The sequence below is a fragment of the Ceratocystis lukuohia genome, assembly GCF_044167205.1.
Source record: "Ceratocystis lukuohia strain C4212 chromosome Unknown Supercontig7_pilon, whole genome shotgun sequence".
NCBI lineage: Eukaryota > Fungi > Ascomycota > Sordariomycetes > Microascales > Ceratocystidaceae > Ceratocystis > Ceratocystis lukuohia.
Genome location: NW_027263526.1, coordinates 2,103,758 through 2,122,248, shown reverse-complemented (window position 1 = coordinate 2,122,248; position 18,491 = coordinate 2,103,758). Strand labels below are relative to the sequence as shown.

At 49.1% G+C, this 18,491-nt stretch overlaps 6 protein-coding genes across 6 annotated transcripts; 3 read left to right on the top strand and 3 right to left on the bottom strand.

Annotated features, from left to right (window-relative positions):
- Positions 1-526: 526 nt before the first annotated feature.
- Positions 527-1,048, top strand: HOO65_070466 (uncharacterized protein; the record flags this gene model as incomplete). The annotated part of the gene is made up of 1 exon (XM_071001338.1): positions 527-1,048. The coding sequence occupies one exon, from the start codon at positions 527-529 to the stop codon at positions 1,046-1,048; it is 522 nt and encodes a 173-aa protein (XP_070857184.1).
- A 378-nt stretch (positions 1,049-1,426) lies between these two features.
- On the bottom strand, positions 1,427-3,577 carry HOO65_070465 (sodium-hydrogen antiporter; the record flags this gene model as incomplete). Its single annotated transcript, XM_071004931.1, has 3 exons — positions 1,427-2,955; positions 3,071-3,436; positions 3,487-3,577. 3 exons carry the CDS (start codon positions 3,575-3,577, stop codon positions 1,427-1,429), a joined length of 1,986 nt encoding a protein of 661 aa, XP_070857183.1.
- Positions 3,578-6,995: 3,418 nt separating this feature from the next.
- HOO65_070464 (ER membrane protein complex subunit 1) lies at positions 6,996-12,413 on the bottom strand (the record flags this gene model as incomplete). The annotated part of the gene is made up of 2 exons (XM_071004776.1): positions 6,996-8,810; positions 9,597-12,413. The coding sequence occupies 2 exons, from the start codon at positions 12,411-12,413 to the stop codon at positions 6,996-6,998; spliced, it is 4,632 nt and encodes a 1,543-aa protein (XP_070857182.1).
- A 1,343-nt stretch (positions 12,414-13,756) lies between these two features.
- On the top strand, positions 13,757-15,399 carry HOO65_070463 (Protein scribble-like protein; the record flags this gene model as incomplete). Its single annotated transcript, XM_071005003.1, has 2 exons — positions 13,757-14,292; positions 14,418-15,399. The coding sequence occupies 2 exons, from the start codon at positions 13,757-13,759 to the stop codon at positions 15,397-15,399; spliced, it is 1,518 nt and encodes a 505-aa protein (XP_070857181.1).
- Positions 15,400-15,703: 304 nt separating this feature from the next.
- On the bottom strand, positions 15,704-16,549 carry HOO65_070462 (Phosducin-like protein 2; the record flags this gene model as incomplete). The annotated part of the gene is made up of 2 exons (XM_071005148.1): positions 15,704-16,418; positions 16,485-16,549. The coding sequence occupies 2 exons, from the start codon at positions 16,547-16,549 to the stop codon at positions 15,704-15,706; spliced, it is 780 nt and encodes a 259-aa protein (XP_070857180.1).
- A 604-nt stretch (positions 16,550-17,153) lies between these two features.
- On the top strand, positions 17,154-17,974 carry HOO65_070461 (40S ribosomal eS27 domain-containing protein; the record flags this gene model as incomplete). Its single annotated transcript, XM_071005154.1, has 3 exons — positions 17,154-17,156; positions 17,558-17,620; positions 17,759-17,974. The coding sequence occupies 3 exons, from the start codon at positions 17,154-17,156 to the stop codon at positions 17,972-17,974; spliced, it is 282 nt and encodes a 93-aa protein (XP_070857179.1).
- Positions 17,975-18,491: the final 517 nt, after the last annotated feature.

The window sequence follows — 18,491 nt, the reverse complement described above, 5'->3', positions numbered from 1 at the left end:
CACCACTTACACAGCACCATCGATTGTACTTTGCACAATAGCGTGGCTTTTAGCAGCAACGTCTGTCTGCATTGGCTGTAATTTCCGTTCAAGGGTAGAGCTACAAGTCCGGCTCTTAGTGACCTAGTATATAATAGCGGCCATGTCGGAGTGAAGCGAAAGTCATTGACACACGTTTTGCCTACTCTTCTGCCTCCCACAATGCGCTTGATCTATGTAGTGATCTACTTCTCAACCCTCGTTAATCGCCCGCTGGCTGTCACACAGCATAGGTTAGTTAGTCCTACCCCACCTAAGCTTTGACATTAAGCTAGGAGACGTGCGAAATCGCCAAACATCAGAGCGGTAGCTACAAATCTAGGCCCCCCGGGTCCGCTTCGGTTCTGCAAAAACTAACACACTGCTCTCTCTTCCTAGGGAATTGCTCCTTAAGAAAAGCCAAAGTCCCGTTTTCTAAGCTCCAGGCTCGCAGGTAGTGCTACAACTCCCGCCGCTACTTGTATCAGTCACATTAGCTTGCAACACTATGAAGAAGCCGCTCTGCAACGTATGGGAGGGCCAGTTCGCAGGCTCTACTGAGGTTGAGACCGCTCCCCTCAATGGAAAGGTTGTGCTTAGCAGCCAAGGCCAGCCGCAGGAAGCGGTCGAAGTCACCATGGGAAACACTGACGAAAATGTCATCGCTAATAATGACCCTTATCTTGAATGGGCAGACTCCGTCGACGACACTCCCATGACTGACGCTCCCTGGCCCGAGACTGGTGTTGATAACTATGACCCTTCAGCTCTAGTCGTGCCTATGAATGATCTAAGGGCTGAAAGGAAGTTCTGGCAGAGGGAAAGAAACTCGAGAAAAATCCCGTGCTGGCTTATGTCCGCGTGGATGCCATCGGCTGTGGAAATGTACGTAAAGAACAACTTCTATAGCTACAAAGAAGATGAGGCCGTGTTTGAAAGATTGGATGACTTTCTAGCGACGGACAAGTACATTTACTGCAGCCCTCTCAAGCCTATCTTCGAGGTGCAGGAGGAACAAGAAAATGCCTAGACCAGGGTGTCTTACAGAAGTTTGGACGAAAAAAAGAACGTTTTTGACGAGATAAAAAAAGCACATGCCAGGAAATTCAGAAATAGACTAGGCTAACTATATGTGCTAAGATGAGACGATAACCACGCTAATAAAAAAGCAGAACAACAAAAGACAACAGAACCCGGTGAACTGTACCAAGTGCAGGCGATATCCGACATGAAGGACGTAAAGAACAAAGACGCTTATAGGGAGTAAAGGAGGAAAAGTGCAGCAGATTAAAAGACAAGGGAGAAGGAGAAGGAAAAGGAAAATATAATGCACACATGGGGGGAGAGGGAAGGGTAAATGCAGAAAAATGGACAAAAAGAAAAGACCAAGATGAAGCATTCCTCATGGCTATTCTGACATGCGGCGAGGCTGCTGCTGCAAGTTGGGACGAGGTTGTTCCGCACTACGGCGTGGTTGATCCGAACTAGGACCTGCTTGGTCCGAGCTGCGACCTGCTTGGTCCGAGCTACGACGAGACTGCTCCATGCTAGGACGTGCCGATACACCAGGACTCAAACCGGGGCTCAGCAGTGACGGGACGGGAACAGCCAGTGATACAGGCACGACGGCAACGACATGACCGGCACAGCCTCTTTCGGCTGCATCACCCGAATCGCTTACTCTAGTGCTTGAACGGCGGCGCATATCTTTCTCCTGGGTAGTCGGACGAGAGCCGTTCCGAGAGCCCGAGCGCGATCCAGTACGGGATCCGGCGCGCGACACAGAGCGCGAGTTCATGCGGTTGGTCCAGCGGCCACGCGCCGACATTTGGCCAGTGCTCATGGCATCCCAAGCGCGGATGTTGGCATCCTCTTCATCATCCATAAGACCCCAACGCGGGTCACGTGCTAAGCTGCTGCCAAAACGGCGCATGATCAGGCCAACAAAGAACGGACCAATCATGGTGTTGAGAATAATGGCCCAAATGCCAACAATAAAGGCTTCACGCGTAAGGAAGTCCGTGTGGTTGTGACCAATCATAATGGTCAGCAACCCGATTTCACCACGGGCTACCATGCCGAAGCCCATAATCAGAGACGGCTGCCAAATGCGACGCAGGAAATACGAGGTAGCGGGCAAAGGGCGGCGGTTGATGATGTCATAGAGAGGAATCACTAAAGAAATGGAGACTTTAGACAGCAGCATCAGCACGGCGTAGGTGGCGCCCTTCCACAACACTGTGCCTGACCACAAGTCCTTGACAGGAATGGCAAAGCCGACGGAAGCAAAGAACATGGGTTGCAGAATGTAGGTTTGGCCGCCAATAATGTACTTCTCAAAGGTGTGGGCAAAGTTGGGAGTCTTGCCATACTGCGTCTCGCCATCCTGACGCGACACTACCATAAAGGGCGCGTCGGGGTGGATGCAGGGCAGGCGTGACAGCACCAAGCCGCCAACAAAGGCGCCAAACAGCATACTCGTGCCACAGTACGAGGCCAGAGTCATGAAGGCAGCGAGAGTAAAGACCATGAGGGTAATGTTGCTGACGTGCTTGAAGCGGACAAAGTACGGCTCGACGTACCAGCGAAAGACCGGGCCAAAAAGGTACTTGGTCAGTAGCGGCATGACAATGGCAATGCCAATGGCAGCCACAATAGGGCGCCAGATAGCTGTAGCCAAGCTCTTCTTTTCATGGTCTGTTTCCGGCCTGTGGGGAATACCATGATGATGGCCACCAGTAGCTTCACCAACCTGTTCAATAACGCACGATGTGACAAGACCGACCATATCGTTCAACACAACGGCGCCAATCAGGATGGTTCCAATGCGGGTGCGGCTAAAATCGTAGTCCTTGACCACAGTGTGGATGACTAGGAAAGTGTGACTGAGCGATGTGGCGCTAAGAGCAGCACCGACAATGAAGGTTTCAACGGCGCCTGTGAGAGAAAGTAAGGGAGTAGAGTTAGTAAATGAGTGTGTAACAATGGCTATTTTGAAAGCAAAATAAAGCGGGCCAAAATGGCTCCTTTCCACTGGTAGGGTCGTACACACCGTAATCAAGTCCAGCGTACAGAAAGCCGAAAGACACAGCCATGGGAACCATCAGGGCGACAGTTCCGGAAAAGATGACGATGCGATAGTGGCCTTTCATTGAGTCCAGGTTCAGTGTCAGGCCTCCTTCAAACATGATTAGCACAAGGCCAATGTAGCCCAGGCCAACGAACACCTGCTGCATGGGGATAGTTAGGATGTTGCCAATAGGCACACCGTAAAGCATGCCGACTATCATCTGGCCGATGGGGCCGACTTTGAAGACTTTGGAAGAGATCCATTCGGAGATAGAGAGAAGAAAGAAAAACGAGATGAAGATGAGTATTTCGACAACTGGATGAACGGAACGGTCGGGAGTTAGCAAATCTAAGCAGATGCGATGGCGAAGAGAAGCACGAGGAAGATAGGAGACTCACGATTAGGTTCGAGATACTCTATGAAGGTGCCTTCGGGAGCCACGACACTCTGTCGGACATAGGTCTCGCTGATATCCATTGAGAAAGCCATTTTAGGCGAAATAGAAGCACACGAGGGGAAAGAGAAGGGTGGGTATGCTAGAGGGTATCCTGTGTGAGCGTTGCTTAGGCGATTGCAAAGCCCGTAGAAGCTTGGAGATTGTCCTAGCTCTATAGGTAGGTAGAGAGGTGATAATCCGAAGCCAACAGGAACAGACCTCTTGGGAGAGAGCGGTCGACGGGGGTTTTAATGGAAAATCTCTAAAGCAAAGATGCAGACGAGCGAGCCAGTCCGAGAACAAAGAACACAGCAAAGGAGCAGGGAACAAGGGCTAGGCCGGGGAGCAAGGGCACCGCAAGCTGTTGCAATTAAAAGCTATAGCAATAAAGCAGAGAAAAAATGGCTGCAAATAGCGTCCAGCTCGTGACGGAGGTGGGAACAGACCAGAACAAAGCCAAGACAGGAGCCGGCAATGGGTGACAGGGGGCATATAGAGAGTATGCGGCAGGGGGCAAAGGGGCGCGGGACTATAAAATTTAGAAAATAAAATAAAAAAGGAGAAAATAGAAACAAAACAAAAAAAGATGGCAAGGAAAGCGACTTATGACGCATATAGCTAGGCAAAGGGAGGCCAGTCTACATGAAGAGATGGAAGAAAAGAAAGGGAATGGAGAGGATGGAGGGCGTTCATTAAGGAGATCGGGGTGTGTGCGTATTGTAGGTAGCAGAATGAGGAGGGCGTGTGTATTAACGCCAACGAGGGACGAGGCCCTTTTTTGTTTTGTATGGTGATTTTCATATTTGGATCATGAAATTGCTTGTGTAGATCAGAACAAGACAAGAAGACGGAGGGCCAGAGCACCAAAGAGTTAGAGAGCCAGAGAGCCAGAGAGCCAGAGAGCCAGAGAGCCAGAGAGCCGGAGAGCCGGAGAGCCGGAGAGCCGGAGAGCCGCGCGAAGTTTTGGGGGACAAACAAGACAGCTTGGGGGCAAAACAGCAGGATCTCAAAATAAAGTTTGGGTGAAAGGTAAGCAAAACAAGGAATACAGTACATGCCCCATAGCCAAGCTTTTCCGCTTTGCAGCGCCAAGACCAAGCACAACAGAAATAACCAAAGAAGAGTCAGATTTTATCCGATCTCTTTGTTCAACCCCCAAGTCAGGAAGAAAGCCACGAGCAAAGAGCCAAGAGCCAAGAGCCAAGAGGATGCGGCTCTGTGTTTTTTGGCGTCTGCCAAGGCGTGTTTGCTCTTGGCAATACATGGCAATACTGCTGCAGCCGGTGTTATCTCCGTCCCTCTTGATGGTTGTCTCTATCTTTTTATACATCATACCTCGCCGTCTCTATTCCTCCCTCCTCCATCGCGTTGGCCTTTTCTCTCCTGTCGTCTGTACAACAATGCCAGCCAAGCAAGCCACACCCCAAACTGCATGATCGCTTCTCCTCGTCTAGCCTGGGCTGGCATATATGAGATGGGGAAGCCACAGGCGAGAAGAGAAGAAAAGAGCATGGGGGAAGAGAGAGGGAGGCATGGGTGCTTCTGGAATGGAGCTGTGCATAACTAACGAGCCAGGTTGCACGCGGCCAGCAAGCCAAAGTGGTGCTTAGGCGCAGAATGTGCAATACAGCACTGTGCTGTACTGCACTGCACCGTGTTGTGCTGTCTTGTACTATGCTTGCTGCACCAGTGGAGTCTCACGCTCATACACTCGATTTGGCAAAATGCCTGATGTCTCCTGCCATCGCATCGCGCCATTTCAAATCCCGATCCCGATCTAGTTATGCAGCAGGCCGGCCACACTTCTGCCGTTGTCGAGCCTGTTCTGTTTTGCGTCCTGCGTCCTACCAAACATGTCAGGCAAGACAGGATGGCGACCTTTCCCACCCCTCATGGCAATCTTTCTGTCGCGTTCTCAAGGGACACCCGCCTGAGGGCAAAAGGACCTTTGTTGCTCTGTGCTTCGCCCATATTCGTGTGTGTATGGACCCTTACCCTCCTTTCATAATCGTAACCAGAAAGACAAGATAAACCGCCCTGTTAGATAACACAGATCTTCCTCCCTATGCAGCCTCTCTAGGGACTGACCCCCAGAGCCAGCCATACTTGAGTACTTGGCTTGCATGGATCTAGCGCTTTCCCCTAGTTCCTTCTGCTTCCCCTTGCAAGGGTAGCCCTGGCCCGGGTACCAGTCCACCACTTGATCTCAGCGTCTGTTCATATGCCAGATCCCTGCGTGTGGCCCAATTGCTGCTATTTTCTGTACCTTGTGCTTCTGTTTATAGCTGTAAGTGAAACCGGCGCAACAATAAAGCAGGCCCTCTATGTCCAGCCTTGACGAAGAGCGGAACGAGAATCCTATTATGTGTAATCGGTACTGTTTTTTTTTCGTGCTTTTTTTTCTTCTCTGTAGAAGGGAGATTCTCTCTCTCTCTCTCTCTCTCCCTCCCTTCCATCATGACACGCGGCACGCGGCAGTCGTCAGTAACCCCTCCCCTATCTTCAATCCTTTTTGTGCCTGTTGACTAGAGAGCCCTTCAAAAGTGCCCATTGGTATGTTTGTTAGGGTTGCATACATGCTTGTCCAGTGTGCCCAGGCTTCAAGTTATACGACCAGCAGATGTGTCAATATTGCGGATTGGCGGCTTGTACGCGCATCACCAGATGTATCATGAACTTTTCCTGCTTGTTTGCATGAGTGTTCTATAAAGCCGCCCCATAGCAATGCTAGACGCCACTCGATATCCCCACACCGAAACAGAGGCATTATAGAAACTCCTCGCATTTTTGCTGCTATCTCGCATTCTCTTCATCTTATTCCTGACAAAAAGGCTGCCCGCTATGCTTGTCTTGGTCTTAGTTCTTGGTGGCATAAAATTGGCCCTTGCATAAGCGAGCGAAGAAAAAAGCATTGTCTTCCGTTCATCTTCTTCTGGATTGTTGCACGTGATAATTGGCTGATCTAGAGCAGGACGGCATGGCGGGAGCAGCAGAATCGTAAATAAGAAGCAGAAGCCCTAGATAGATAGGGCGATAGCTGCTGCAGCGCCCCAAGCTTTGGGCACCACAGAAAATAGAATAGAAAGGATGGAGGGAAAAGAAAAGAGGAGAGAGAAAGAAATGAGAAAAGAAACAGACAGACAGACAGACAGACAGGCATAAAGAATTGAGAAAAGAAGCAAGAGAGAAAAAGGAACAAATAAGCTTGCTCAGCCTCGTCCCCAAAAAAAAAACACTGCACCTAATATTTACTTGCCAAAAACGTTGCACAAAAAGAATAGCTGCGTACGGCCTCCGATACGGGGAATCGAACCCCGGCCTTCTCGGTGAGAGCGAGATATCCTAGCCCCTAGACCATATCGGACTTTCGTCTTTCCGAAATGCCGGACCGTTATCTTGGTAGATATTAGAACTGTTATATCCGGGCTAGACTCGGACTTTTACACTGATGTTTTCCTCATGTTCCCTCCCTCAGCCGCCACTGTTCGCCTGTGCTCCGGTGCCCCCCGCTCTCGGGTCTCTGCCATCTGATCCTCTACTCGTTTGTGCTGCTACCGCTACCGCTACCGCTAGAGGCCCTGACATCTCCCACCGCAAATTCGTAGCATTCATTGTCATGAACTGTCCCTGTGTCCTATCGGCCATCACCCGCAATAGCGAGACAATGCGCACCATACGTAGTAACGGGGCTTGCGGATGCTCCAGCAGTCTCTCAGATTCGTCTGGGCTGCCTGCCACCCAGTCAGGTGTCTGGAAGTAACATTCTGCAAACTCGAACCCGCGTATGTTGTAGTCTTCAGCTAGTGTCCCCCAACTGCGCAGATGGCCAAGCTGAGCCATCTCGTTTGCACAGGCGCTATTAATGGTTGCTTGTAGCGCATTGGCATATGAAATTACCAGAGGCCATGGCAGACAATACAGAGCGAATGAGCATTTGACTATGTCCACCGAGTATGCCAGGTACGCAAATGTGCTATGCAGAAAGGAAAAGCAACATGGCTCGACAGTGCTGTCCAGTATGGTTTGGAGAGTAAGGATAAAGATGCGCACGGCAATCGAAAAGACAAGAGAATGGGTGCTTTGGCCTGACGAATGCGGCCCTTGCTGGGGCCTATACTCATATAATGCAAATATGTTGATAAGAGCAACAAACGCTCCTGTGCGCGCCCATCGTATTGGGTTTCTCACAACGTCCTGTTTCAGCTCCGCCAGGAACTCCCTCTGCTTCTCCTCCACCCTGATCTTCCAAAGCTCAACATCTGCTGGCTGGCACTCGCCGAGACTCAGTCTGTACAATATTCCATGCATACACACAAATGCCGTCTCTACCGGAGGCAAATCCGTGCCTTGGACCTCGACAGTTGTGGCCGCTACAGCATCAAACAAGCCCAGCAACCGCCCCTGTGTGTCTGCATGTGGCTCCTGTACACACAACGCCTTGAGATAATAAAAAAGCCGCTCCAACCCCGATGTGAGCGATAGCAAGCCCATGGAAGCGTATAGCCGGCCCATACCAGGCGCTAGATCCAACGCTAGACAATACCACGATCTTGCAACCGCGACCCAGCTCATCCTGCTCTCTTGCGCATCCCTGCCATTGCCTTCCTCGATAAACACGCGGTAGCGTGATAGCGCGCCCAAGACTTCGGTCCATTGAAGTCGGAACGCGCCCATCGTCTCTAGCATCAAGCACATCATGCCATATGACTTTGCCCAGAAGTGATGCATGTGCTCTCGAGAATCCGGCAATCCAAGTCGCATGGGCTCAAGCAGAGAGTACATCCCAATCTCCCATAGCCGCCTGGGCATTTCGTAGGCCAGTGGTAGCCGGCGCATGGCTGTAGTCGCGTATCTATCTTGGGTAATAGCAAAGAAGGTATGATAAGCACTTATAAGATTAGAATGGAGTTTATGGAGGGTCCTCCAGCGGCCATTTGCAAAGGAGGCACTAGATTCAGGCTGAGGGGCACTAGTGCTGGCACATCTGGCCTCAATTATAGAGATAGTTGCATATGATTCCTCGATAAGGTTGGTCAGCCGGCTGTGGAGAATAGCCATTTGTCGTTCGTCAATAGACGCAGATAACATATTCGCATCAGCAGATGGGGCTACGGAGTTAAGCCCATCTCCACATCGAATCCCTTGACCAGGCGCTTCGGCATTAAGCATAAAAGTAGGGACCTGGGCATTTTCGGGGCGTCTTCTCTCCTCACGACTTCCACGAAGGGTCTGGCTGTTGGCAACTGACAAGATGGCCGGGTCCCTAAAGAGCGGTGTGTTCACCACCTAGGTTAGTCATGAGAAGAAAAGCTTTGGCATTGGTCAAGGCAACAAAGCTTCATGATTCACCCGGTTTCTGGCGTTTGGCCTTGGATACAGGTCGTGCCCAACTCACATTTTCCAGTTCGAGTCTTAGTTGATGTTTTTAGTCCAAGTTAAGCTGCAGAAAGATGCATAGATACTAGAGACCACCAACAATCTAACCCTAGTGCAGGATTAGACGCTTACGTACGTCTCGGGCCGCGTTTCCTATGGCTTGTTGAAGATGGGCCTAGGCCTGGGGCGGGGTTGAGAGGGAGTCTTTTATGCCGTATATTAATCAATGATGCAGTTCCCTGGGTCGTCGCCGTCGTTTATCCATGCGCTTTATGTCTGTGCCAAGCCAGTCAAGAGAAAGAGAAAAGGAAGAACAAATCCTCGATTCAATTCAATTCTGGCCCAGCCTTAGTCCCCCCCCCCCCCAAAGCTAAATAAACAATAAACAATGGACCCATAAATACCCGAAGTACTAATATTGCTTTGCATAATAACATCCGATGTTAACCCTAAGTTCCTCTTAGGGCCCGCCAACGTTGCACAGTGTACTGCGTGCGTTACATGAATCATGCTTATTGATATTTAACAAAGCTATATATGAATCTTATCTTCCTACATACAAAGCCACCTCCACTCTCAGGCTCTCCACGCATTGTCAATCTGTTTCCTTGTGACCTATAGTTGAAGAAGAAGAAAAAAGGGTTAGCGGTAATCTAGGCAATCGACACAAATCATAGCTCGACAAATGTCACTTACTAAAGGCTTGAGGGCAATTACGCCGCCAAATAATGCCAGGCACGTTCCAACAAGAGAGACGCGATCAAAGCCTCTCCCCAAAACGTCAAACTGCATTGATGGCGACAAGCGCGTCGAGAAAAGATCTACGCCATATGACACCAACAAACTGGTGCTTTCCATGTTCGTCGGGATTGACAAAATGCCTGTGATACCAATGACGTCACGTACATGGCTTAGTGTTGTCTTGGGGTCTAGCTCGACATTAGCTGTGTACCGCGGCAGCGATTCAGCCTCGAACTCGTCCTTGCTCGGGTCGCGGCCAACCGGGCGTCGGGGATCAAATATCTCACGCGGCAAACCAAACACTGAGTGTAGATCGGGCGCATAAGCTAGTATCTGGCGGCGTGTAATTCCTTGGCGTGTCTGACTTACAGCAAGGGCTGTAATAGGTGTAGAAATGATGTAGGCTTGGGAGACGGCATGAGGCAGACCAACAGTGTTGGGTACTTCGTAAGGCGAGAGCATAGACGCTTCTTCAGACATACCAAGCGGGCCCCTGTCGTTAGTCTTGTTGGACTCGTAGAGATCAGTCATCACAAGGTGAACACCGTTGAGAACACGGCCAGTCCCGTCTTGGACAACATACTTGGCAAAAAAGGTACACGCCACCCAGTTTTCCGACAAGACGCAGTCAAATTCTTTGTCAACGTCAACGCCCTTGTGTGTAGACGAAAATATAACCTGGCCCGAGGTGGTATCAATAAGGGAATTCATAAGGATAGACTCCTCGTTGTTGGTCAGCGTAATAAGAACAGTGTTTTGGTTCAGGTACTTGTACAGCACAGACCTGTCACCAAGCACCCTTCCAATTGACGCAACAGGGTCATGCGCATCACGGTGAGAGACCTTGGCAATAGTGAATCCGGAGGGAGGAAGGAACGACCAAATGACATGGGAAGAGCCGCCATCTGCGTATTTGACACCTTTAACGTCGTTCTCGAGGCCACGGACAACTATGGTCTCATTAAGCACCTTAGACGGAACGAGGTCAGGTAAAATGCCGCCCTCGAGGACAGGCAAAATCCAAGACTCTTCATTGCCATGCACCAAGACGCTACCTTGTACTCGTCCCGGTTGGCCAACAGCACCGCTATCGGCAACTGAGCCATCGACAGTGCTAAGGGTGAATGAGACACCAGTAGTATCCATAACGGTTATTGTATGGCGAGTCTCATCAGCGTAAAGGCCAATCACATCCCATGCCTGCCCGGATGTATACGGAATCACCTGGCGAGTCCACATGACCCGACCTCTAGATCCAGTATCTAGCGCATATACGCGTCCACGGCTAGTAGCAACGATGAGGATCTTGTGAAAACCAAAGGAATCCCGGGTGCCCGGCGCAACAGAAGGCTTGCCGTATACTGCACTTATCAATTTATCAGGAAGACTCTGCAAGTACGCAGGGAGATGCTGCAGATCCTCAAGGTGGCGAGTCGCGCGGTGTATGTAGGCAGCAATAGGATTGGTGTGTGCTTCTTGATCGAGGGCTTTGGCAATATTTTCGTCCTCGGGGATGTTGGCAAAAGCAGCCGCTACAGTAGAGCTCAAACCCTCAACCCTTGACCAAGCCTCCTGGCCGTCATTCAGCAAGATCCATTCATGGTTAGAAGATACGCCTGCAACATTAAGGTTGAATCCGGAAGAGCTCTTGATCACTTCGGATATAGAGTCAACAATAACCTTGTTATCCTTGACCACCAAGGGCCATTCGAACACGGCAGATGGGTTCTCCCAACTAAATAGGGCAACCTTATCAGTCGTCGCCCTCACAAAGTAGGTCTCGTCTCCAACTGCTGCGGCAGAGAAAATCGACATGCCAGAAGTGCTAGGGAGGGTGTAAGCCTTGGTAACAGAGGAACTTTCAATCTCATAGACCTGAGCATCTTGTTCAGTCTTGGAATCAACGAGAATATGAGTCTTGGAGCCAGTAGAGACGGATCCACGAATGTTGACCTCTGATGCGCTGCCAGAAAGTGCAATCTCAGCCTTTGAGCTGCTTCCAAGGGTGTTGACATAGATGACACCCTCCATGTCGTGACTCCAAACCATAATAGGCTGAGTCAAGCTCCCACCGACAAACAAGATCTGGGGCACTTGGTTAGACTTTGACAAGGCGATTTCGGGGGAAATAGAATTCGAAGAGACATCGACTGGAATGACGCTGACGCCTGACTTAGAAAAGCCTATCACAAACAGCTTGTCAGCGCTTATCACAAGCTTCTGGGCGTTGAGGCCTTCATCCAGCTGTGTGCTCCATACAAGAGAGCCATCAAGAGAATTCAATCTAGATACAGCGAACGACTTCGGGCTTTTTGACAGCGCAAAAACATCCTTGCGGCCATCAATAGCTACACTTGCGATGGCAATGTCGACCACATTTCCGTCGGCTTCGCGAGTCCAGATATTTCTTCCATGAAAAGCACTCCATGTCTGCACTTTAGATCCATAGGCAGAGACAACACTAGCCTCTCCAGGTGAGGGCTTGAGCAGCCCATTACTCTCAATGCCGTCTTGTGCAAGATACTGTCTCCAAAGGACTGAGCCATCAGACGGCATCAAAGCACCCAGTACGCCGACGTCACTGACAGTATATAACAGGGTTCTGTTGGCCTCAACGGTTGGCTTGTGGAAGAATGTTGATTCGGGTTTTGGTAACCCAATCAGGTTGTAGTGAAAGTCTATGTTGCCGACCTCATCCACAAATATACTGCTAGCAAGTTGTGGTAGAGTAGCCAGCGCCCAAATTGGCACTGACAAGAAAGATATACGCATCGTGGTCTATTTCTATCCTATAGAGTATGGGGGGGCGGATAGTGTCGAGTCGGGAGTATTCGTGACTAAGCAATCACAATTCGGGCAGGCCAAAGACTAAGACTCTAGGTATTAGCTCAGGTAAGAACGGAAATAGATGTAAAGAATCTTGCGCGGTGGTGAACCGGCTGTGTAGCATGTGAAGAAGCTTGGTTTAGGTGTTTGTAGGTGTTTCGCATAGTGGCTGTTCCAGCCTGCCTATTGGTTTACCATTAGAGCTTCCAATGCCAGATTGCTCTGAGCTTATTAGCGGGGCCCTTGTCGGTGAGATGGAAGGTTTGTGGCGCCAAGTGGCGTAATGTGGCGGTTCAGGTGAGTACGTCCCTGACAGAGAGACTATGTGGATCTCAAATACCAATTTTTCATTGGCCTAATCTAAACCAATCCAAAAAAAAGAGTGCTAAGACAGCAAGCACGATAACCTTTTAGCCATGTCAAAGCCGAAGACGAAGACATTCATATGTTGTCAAAGTGGCAACAAAAGCCCTCTTTAACGTAGCCTTGCAATTGAGAGGCTATGTTCAAGCATTTCGCATCCATTTTCGTCTCCTTTTGTCCTAGTTGATCTATTATACAATATACATTACAGCAGCATTGCCAATAGCTAACTACACAAAAATTCTTGACACTTCATTGGGCAGACTTAACCGTATTTGGGACCTGCTTTTCATTCAAAACATTAGGGTTATAAGGGTTAGGACTTGATTTTTACCTCCAATATCATTGTGGCGCTCATTGTGGCGCTGTTCACCCCTTAAATTAACACGGAAACCTAAGCCACTTGATTAAACGACGCGTTCTAGGTGCATTGTCGTCTTATCTGATCTTAGCGTAGGGACTTTCCCATTAAACTCCTGCAAAGACATGGGTCAGGTTCGTCCCGGCTAGTGCATGCATGTCTTTTTCCCCTTTTGGCCCTGTCTAGAGGCGTAATAGACGTAAGAGGAAAAAAAAAGCCCCCCAATGACGATATTCCAAACCAAACGCGTCTTATAGTGATTGGGGAAAATCAATGGAGGGGTGCTTGGTATAAGAACCCCAGAAGCTGGCCACTTAAATATTTTCACTTAAAACTTGGCCCTCTTTACATTCTTTTGCTCTCTTGAATAGAAAGGCGCACGCACTGTATTATTTATTGGCTCTTGTAAACTAGTTCTTTGCGATACATACTTATTATACCGAGTGTACATATACTGAGCTTTGCAAGCCTTTGGTCTCGTAAGCTACCTCGAAGAATACAAAGGGACTCAAACCTAGGTTGTTGGATTTGTTTTTCCGTTTTGGAGATTACACAGTTGCCCAACATGTCTGAAGAGCCGACTCTTCCACCACTTCCGCCTATCGACAAGAACGATCTTCATACCCAAACACCCATATGCAATCCCCGCAAACGCGCCCTACAACGCTCTGAATGCTATCCGCCCAGTTTTGCCACCTCCAGCGACCCGGCTATCTTCTCCAGCGATGACGATCCGTCTCTAGAAAACTACGAGCCGTCTAGTGAGCGGCGCAAGCGACGTCTTGTTGGCTCGTGGTACGAGCATAACGTGGCTGCTCCATCCTCATCTGACTCAACATTTACCGATGATACAGTGCTGCAAAAGCCTGTACGCCCTGTTACCCGTCGCATCTTCACCAAGAATTTTGACAGCGGTATTTATCTTGGTAGTGACGGAATGACTACGGATGACGACTCACTTGCTATGCCACCTCCTCCACCTCCTATAAGGTCCCGGAGACTAACTATGGGCCTGGGCTGTCAGTTATCAGAGGAACAGCGCCAGGCACGGCGCATAGTTGAGAGATGCGTTCAAGACAGTGATGAGATGATTGATTTATCGTAAGTTGATTCCTTATTGTTATGACGTTTTCGACTCCTTAGCCCTTTTAAAGGGCGGAACAGACGCATGACAAGACAAATGCAGGCTTGTGAAGATTGGTCTAACCTATGTCTCACACATGTAGGCTTCTTTCCCTGGAATCTCTCGACAACGATTCTCTCGCACCACTTAACAACCTAACATATATCCCTACCGTCGTTGACGGTGCGCCTTTCGAACCTCGAGAACCCAAGATCAAAATTTTGCTCTCCAATAACTGTCTACGAAGTATGCCTGGAGCACTCATTGACATTGAAAACATTACATATCTCAGTCTACGGGGAAACAAGCTGAGCGAATTGCCGCCAAGCATCGGCAAGATGAAGAATCTCGAAATCTTGAATGTCGCTTCAAATAATCTTCGCTACCTTCCAAGGTCATTGCTTAAACTTTTAGGGCCTAGCGGAAAACTCAAGGATTTGCTTCTGCACCCAAACCCTCTTATCCAACCAGAAACGTTATTTACGCGATCTCTGCTGGACATAGATAAGGCTCAAGAAAAGTGCACTGGCGTGGCGGCATTCTACCTTGACCGATCTGCCACTCAATTTCTTTCTACTTCCGGCCACATTTGCTCACAAACAACAATTCCCCTTTTGCCCACTGCTGCTACGATCCCTTGTAACGGTGAAGCGCTCGATGCCGCAACGCCTTTTGACGCTGGTCCGGGGAGCAACGTTGCTAGTCTAGTCGAGTTAGTGTTACGACAATGCTATAATAGCTCCCATTTGCGTGAGCTGCCCAAGTATGTTGAAGGCCATGAGTTCCAGGGCATTCGCAAGCTGCTTGAGTCAACACAAGAGTTGTATAACTTGCGTGGAAACACATGTGCATCCTGCGAAAAGCTCCTTGTAAAGCCGGCAACACAATGGATTGAGTGGTGGGCCATTGCACGCCTGCAGGTTAGCGACACTGTTTCGCAGACGGGTAGTGTTGAGGCCAATAAACCCACAATATCGCTCATTGATGAGAATGGTGGTATTTCTGTTCCCTTCTTTGCTGAGGGTTGCACTTGGAAGTGCAGGCCTAGGCCAATTCCTCAGAGCACATCGTTTGCAACTCTGTAGATAATTTTCACACTCCATGTTTTCATGTTCTCTGTATATATATATATATTGTTCATTTGGGGCTCTTTGGTTTAGGTTAGCTGGGTTGGAGGCGTTGGTTGTTCTCGTTTGGTCTGCATTTTCTTTTCAAGGTCCTGACAAAACCCTTCAGGGATCTATCGGAGTATGTGCTTGCTTTTTCGGTATATTAGTTCCCGATGGGCTGTTGGTTGCATGTCCCCTTTATAGTGTATTATATATATAAGATGGTGGTTTTTTGCCAATTCCTCTTAATTGACTGTAGCGTATATTTTCTGACCCTTCTCTAGTCCCAGTTGTCTTCGCTATCACTGTCGTCGCCCTTTTTGATGTTTGATGTTCTGATGGTCTTGGAAAAGTATCTATCATCTTCCGCCTCTTCGGCATCTCTGCGGCGTTTGATAACACGCATGTCGGTGTTCGCCACTGCACCGGTTTCGACTAGAAGGTTATCAATGAACGTCATGTTTACCCTGCGACCGCCGACAGTTGCCAATGTGACAATCTGCTTGGCGATATCGCCGTTCTTGTAGACCAGAATTGTGGGGCAGTTCACTTCGGGGTAGTTTTCTATGGCTTTCGCCGCTTGCATCTCGCAGAACTTGACGTCTGCATACTCGGCAGCGGCTTTGCGCCACAACTCGCTCAACACACGGGACTCCACATTGGAGCCTGTTGATGATGTGAGGTTGACAAACACTGGGCCCTTGGCGGAGGCTTCAGTAACTTCTCTAGAGTATTCGGGTTTTGAAATAGGGTATACGGTGCCGTGGGCAGACTTCTTTTGCAGCGCTGCTATCTCTTGCATGCGCTTTTGTCGATATATTTCAATAAACTCGTCATCTTCTTCTTCCTCTAGTTCATCAAGCTCATCTATTTCCTTGCCTTCCAGACGGTTTTCATGGGCAAGCTTTCGTGCTTCCAGCATGGCTTCCTCGATCATAGGTGTGGGACTTGGGGGCTTCTCGGGGATGATCTTATGCTGCCTTAGAATGTCGTTCCTAGGCGGATTGATAACTATTAGTATGTGCATAAGTTCTATCCGTGTACTGGATATCAATAATTACCATTCTGTGTCGGCGTCGGGATCATCGATCGGGACAGCTATCCGTTGGTCCATAGGGGCGGCCATTGTATGATAATTTTATGTTTAGCTAGGTGTTGTAGGGGGCGGAAAAATAATATGCGTGCTACGACGCATCAAGACGCGATGCGATGTTGGGAGTAAGGCGAACTGAGCTGTAGCTTTTTGCTAGTAAGCTCCGGGCCATTAGGCTTGCTGCCACATCTCGTAGATAACTGCCCCTCCATCAGGATAAGCTTGTAGCGCGCGACTGCTCCACAATTCCGTTAAAATCTAGACTTATCCTGTTTGCGTCATTATCAGGGGGGTATTTAAGCGACTATCTACCGACGAAGCCCCACTGACTTCCTGGGAGGCTCCCAACCGTCCTCAACTTTGCCCATAGGGGTCTTCTCACGTGACTATAGCCCTACATTTTCACTAGAGCTGGCAAAATGTGGCTGCAGTCGTGGGGCTAGGCTGCAAAAGGGAAAGGATGAGTTGCCCTCTCCACATTTTTGCGCTGACAATTCTCTGCAAATCCCATCGCCTTGTGCCCTCCGAAATCTGCTTCGAGTGCAGCGAAAGAAGTCATATCCACCTCTTACGACTCCATCAATTTCCCTTCCCTTCTATCCAAATCGTCAGTTAACCGCTCGACAAAAAAGACAAGATGGTAAGCGCAAAAGATGCCTCACGACCTCGCCACGACCTCTAAATCATCGTCTACGACGTCATTGCCAGCCTTGGATAATCGAAGCTGCCGTTCTATTATATCGACACGATAACATGCCGATTTCCTCTATATCTAAATGGGGAGACATTTGCTCGTATTGTTAGATTGATGAACTCTTGGTTCTGGACTACGAATTCTTTTCCCATTGTTCGATGCTGAAGGGTCAATGCATTGACTAAGATGAGCCTGTAATGGCGTACTTTAGCATGAATCAAGAACTTGACAACAGGCGAACACTATTGTTTGACTATCGGACGCTGGCATTACGACGATTATGATGATTGAGGGGTCATGCGAGTTATTTTCTCCGTTTTATTGTACGGCTTTGCTAACTATGACAGGTTCTCGCTGTTGATCTCCTCAACCCCTCGGCTGCCTCTGAGGCCAAGAAGCACAAGCTCAAGGTACGACAGCCTTTACCCCCCCACGGCCCAAAACAGCGGACTTCAAAGCCGTTAATTTATGTGACCGAATTGAGCACATGAATCTTAATCCGATGGATGTGCACCTTTTCATTCCTGAGGGACTCTATGACGATTTAGACTAGATGGAGTATTAACAAAATCCTTGCGCAGACCCTTGTGCCCGCCCCCCGCTCGTTCTTCATGGACGTCAAGTGCCCCGGCTGCTTCACCATCACCACCGTCTTCTCGCACGCCCAGACCGTTGTCATCTGCCAAGGATGCACCACTGTTCTGTGCCAGCCTACCGGTGGTAAGGCCAGATTAACCGAGGGCTGCTCTTTCCGCAGAAAGTAAACGTCTCAGCTGGTAGTTTCAATAGAACCAACAAAAAAATGGAATGATCGGCTTGGGCTCATGTTTTCTTTCTACATAATCTACCTCTCTTTGTCTTTTTTTTCACATCTCACTGGATCTTTTCTACTCAAATCGATCGATGGTATAGGGAAAGCCCTCTCCGGCTTTTGATGACTCCTATTTTTTTCGTCATAAGAAAGCTTTTGTTTCCTACGACTTTGTAACGAGTGCGATATTACGGCATGAAGGTGGACAATATCGATGGAAGGATGATGTTAACCATGCCAGCGTCACTGACAGCATTGCCTAGTAAGAAGGGAAATACCAGTGTCATGTTTTTTATGGCAGTGTTGACATCTACTCGTTTTCCATAGCCCAAAATAAGCCTCTCCTAGCCTGGAGTTTCATTTGGGTCTCTTTCGTCGCTGTGCCAGTGCATATGAAAAATCAAGGGAAAAGAGCGAGAAGAGGGGGGGCATGGAATTGGGACAGGATGACCCAGGCCAGACCTAAAATT